Here is a 3,753-nt window from a genome sequence, read left to right on the forward strand (position 1 = left end):
AGAACCTTGGTGTCGTACAATTTCTTGCTCCTGATCATCTTGATAGTCATCCACTGGGTCTTCCCCAGGCTTGGCAGGTCTGCCAGCATCCTGAAAAACACAGAAGGTCAGACGCTGTGGACAGTGCCCCAGCCTACTTCCACTCCCTGCCAGGGACACAGCTCTCTTGCAACAGAGCCCCAGGTCTGGAAGACTGGGCTGCAGACCAGGAACCAGGGGCTTTCTTGCTCCTGATCATCTTGATAGTCATCCACTGGGTCTTCCCCAGGCTTGGCAGGTCTGCCAGCATCCTGAAAAACACAGAAGGTCAGACGCTGTGGACAGTGCCCCAGCCTACTTCCACTCCCTGCCAGGGACACAGCTCTCTTGCAACAGAGCCCCAGGTCTGGAAGACTGGGCTGCAGACCAGGAACCAGGGGCCAGCAGAGGGACAGCGAGCCAACCCAAACTCCATCTGTGCTTTCTCCATCCAGCCTCCCTTCCCACCTGCTGGCAGCAGTGCCCAGCTCCTCCCACTGCGGAGAGTGGCCTCTTGCACAGGCTGCTGTTGCACCAAGTCTCAGGACTGCAGAGAATCTACAAGTGGTTATTTAGGGGAGACCTTTAGGGAGCACAGCCCAGCCCTGTCTGAAAGTCAGGTATTTATGTCACTAATGCTTTCCACATTTTCAGTAATCTTAAGGAGGTGTTGCTCTGTTGGTGCCAGAACCTCTCTCCTTTGATTTCAATGGCCTAGATTTCAGCTTTTTTTTTCTTTTTAAACCTCACTATTAATCATGATTTTAGAGCCTGACAGATAAAACACTCCTTTTCAAAACAAGCAACACTCAGCTGCTTGTCAAAACAAGCTAACATTTCCCTGGCGCGGAGTCTGGCTCCAGACAGCAAGAAGCACTTTGCAAATTAAATGGATTCCATCTGCAAGCAGACAGAGAGGGAGGCAGAGGTCTCACGTGTTGTCCCTGCTGCCAAGAGTCTGCTGCACGCCCACCCCAGGACCAGCAACGGCTGCCCTGCCCAGACCCTGAGCACAGGCGCAGATTACTCTCTCTGGTTTTGGTCCCTTAAGCGCTTGCAAAGACACGGATCTCTGCGGTCATCGCTGCAGAGTCAGCCAGCTCCTGTCCAGGGTCTCTTCAGCCACGCGGGTGCTGCAAATGCTAGAGCTGACTTCAACAAGCAGAGAGGACAAGTTCTGGTCCTGACCAACCCAGATTCTCACTCAGGAGGAGGTTTCTCCTGCCTGTTGTATCCTTGCCTGGGGATTATGGATCCATTCAGGATCCATCCAGGAACTGGAGTCCTTAAGCTCTCTGCCTCCCCTCACTTCACAGCTGGTGATCTCTCCCTGGCCCCTGCTGATTGCCCTCATGTCAGTCACCTTCAGTGGCTTCTCCTTAGACTCTTCTTTCACGCCAGGCTCCTTGAACTTCTCCAAAGCTCCCACCTTCTCTTCAAAGTCAGGTCTCTCCAGCTCAGCTTCCTCAAACTCATCCTCACCTTGGTTATTGGGATCCTGGGCAGGATCTGCTGCATCATCTGGCATCTGGACAAGAAAAGCCCCTTGTGAATACCAGGCAGGACATCTCCTTGGGAGACAGGCAGCTTCTGCCCTTGCCAGCAGGCAGGAAGTGCTGGTTTGTAGCTTCAGTCACACCTCTCCTCAAACACTTTAGTGGTTCTAAAAACAAACCCCCCAGTCTTCGTCATCCCTCTAAATCCCTCCAGAACTGAGGGGCTGGGAGTTGCATGTTACAGGAACTTCTGGGAAAGCATCACCTTCAATGGGACACAGCTGGATTATTTGGAGACAGGGCTGCACCAGAGGACAGCACTCCAGCATTGCCTACCAGTGGTTGCTGGATGACGGCCTCTTTCCGAGGATGCAGGTTCTCCTCTCTCTCAATCACTCCTGCGTCTGCAAGGAACAGGGACAGTTACCAGTGAACTCTCTCAAAAATCTGTGCCACCAGTCTAGATTCCCACTGCTGGGGAGCAGCTGCCTGAACTCTACGCCAAGCAGGGATTTGTCTTGACCTGCCTGCAGTGTGAGGCAGAAACACTGCGCCTGTTCTCAGAGGATCACTTCTTCAACACCACTTGCAAGAGTTCAGGGCAAAGCCACACTATGTTCCTACAGCTGCCAAAACCGCTGCCTTGTCCCCGAGGTGGGGGCATATGTCGAAGCATGCCCATACCTGACTGAACGGAACACATCAAAAACCAGCTCTGAACCCAGCCCCTAACCTATATTAAGGTGCCTCAAGCCACTGCTAAGCGTGGGCAGCATCCACAGCAGCAACCCAGGCACGCAGCCAGTCAGACCGTCGCCGGGAGCCAAACCAGACCACGTCTGGTCAAAGCCACCTTCCCCTCTGCTGACAAGAAGGGAGCCGAGTCATTCCTTCGGTGCTTAATTCCAGTTAGGACACGGAGGTCAAGGGCTATTGGTCCTCACGCTCCCTTACGCCTGCCATGAGCCTTTTCTTTTCAGGGTAGAATTCAGTGTGATGTGAACCAATTAGTTCGCTTCCTCCAAGGGGACTGGCTGAAAATCAGGTCAGCAAAACACCAAACAGCAGCTACACGAGTTACTTACTAGACTTTAAAATAGCTGTAGGTGCTCTGTTGGCTGACTGACAAATACAACTAACTGTCCTTGAATTTATTTGCTTTTAGCCCCTTGAGGACAGTTGGGAAATTTTCTGCCTTGAGTAAGTTACAAAACCCAATTCTAAAAAAAAATTAAATCGATTTCTACAGGAGATTGAATCACAGAATTGCTTAGGTTGGAAAAGACCTTTAAGAGCATCGAGTCCAACCATTAAGCCAGCACTGCCAAGCCTTGCAAAAAAAAAAAAGTGACATTTTCCCCATTGCTCCCACGGGAAAGAAGAATTGACTTCACTTACACAGATTTTGAGTCCACTACCTTGGACATGTGTGAGGACACAGGACAACAGGGATCAAAACCAGAAAACTGTCCAGGCTTTTCATTTCACCAAGGACAATAAAAGCACAAGAATTTTTCAAGGGTTTAAGATTTTCCCTGAGGCTTTTCTCACTCCCCACCTCGATTCACAATAAATTCGTACGGTACAGTGCACGATTAGGGAAACCATACCCATCGCGAGTTCCTCATCATCCGCCCTTTCCTTCTTGCCTTCCTGCTCAGCTGTTTGATGCTCTTCCCCTCCCTTCCGAGCGGGTGGCCGTGGGCTGCCTTGCTGCACCTCCTGCCCAGGCTTGGGGTCGAAATCAAGGCTCTTTGGGTAACCGTGCGCTTGCTCCTCATCCATCCGGGCATTCACTTTGTTAACTATGTCCTTCCAGCTGCAACAAGGGTGCAGAACAAAACAGACCCCCCTGACTCAGAGTATCTAGAGATGGTTCATAATGCTATTTTATAATAGCACCAATCGAAGTGTTGGAAACCACACAACCCCCCTAAGTCCTCTGTACTGTTCCAACTTAAAGTGAAGATGCTGCAAAAGGAAAACTGTAGAATTTTGGCCTATAAGGAGACAAAACATTTAAAAACCAACAGGAAAGCTGCCACACAGAACTGACAGTTTCCGTGTCTGGTAACTTTTTTGAAGGTTACAAGCTCTTTACGAAGCCTCGCAGCGGGGATGGGTTCTCAAACCAGCACCAGTTTACACACCACTTCCACAGCACGTACCTGTGCAACCCCAGACAGCGAGAACAGAACCAGCGGAGAGGAAACACTCCCATAGCGTTTTGCTATTTTTT

At 50.7% G+C, this 3,753-nt stretch overlaps 1 protein-coding gene across 1 annotated transcript in view; it reads right to left on the reverse strand.

The window, feature by feature from the left end:
• Window positions 1-3,753, reverse strand: part of LOC104495854 (Golgi integral membrane protein 4-like) — a 25,789-nt gene that overhangs the window by 1,376 nt on the left and 20,660 nt on the right. Inside the window, exons 10-13 of the mRNA XM_010138887.1 lie at window positions 3,125-3,333; window positions 1,851-1,918; window positions 1,448-1,546; window positions 19-90 (exon numbers count right to left, since the gene is read on the reverse strand). Of these exons, the coding sequence (XP_010137189.1) occupies window positions 19-90; window positions 1,448-1,546; window positions 1,851-1,918; window positions 3,125-3,333 (448 nt within the window). The remainder of the gene's footprint in view (window positions 1-18; window positions 91-1,447; window positions 1,547-1,850; window positions 1,919-3,124; window positions 3,334-3,753) is intronic.

This window comes from Buceros rhinoceros, unplaced genomic scaffold, assembly GCF_000710305.1.
Source record: "Buceros rhinoceros silvestris isolate BGI_N320 unplaced genomic scaffold, ASM71030v1 scaffold12276, whole genome shotgun sequence".
In the NCBI taxonomy this organism is placed as follows: domain Eukaryota; kingdom Metazoa; phylum Chordata; class Aves; order Bucerotiformes; family Bucerotidae; genus Buceros; species Buceros rhinoceros.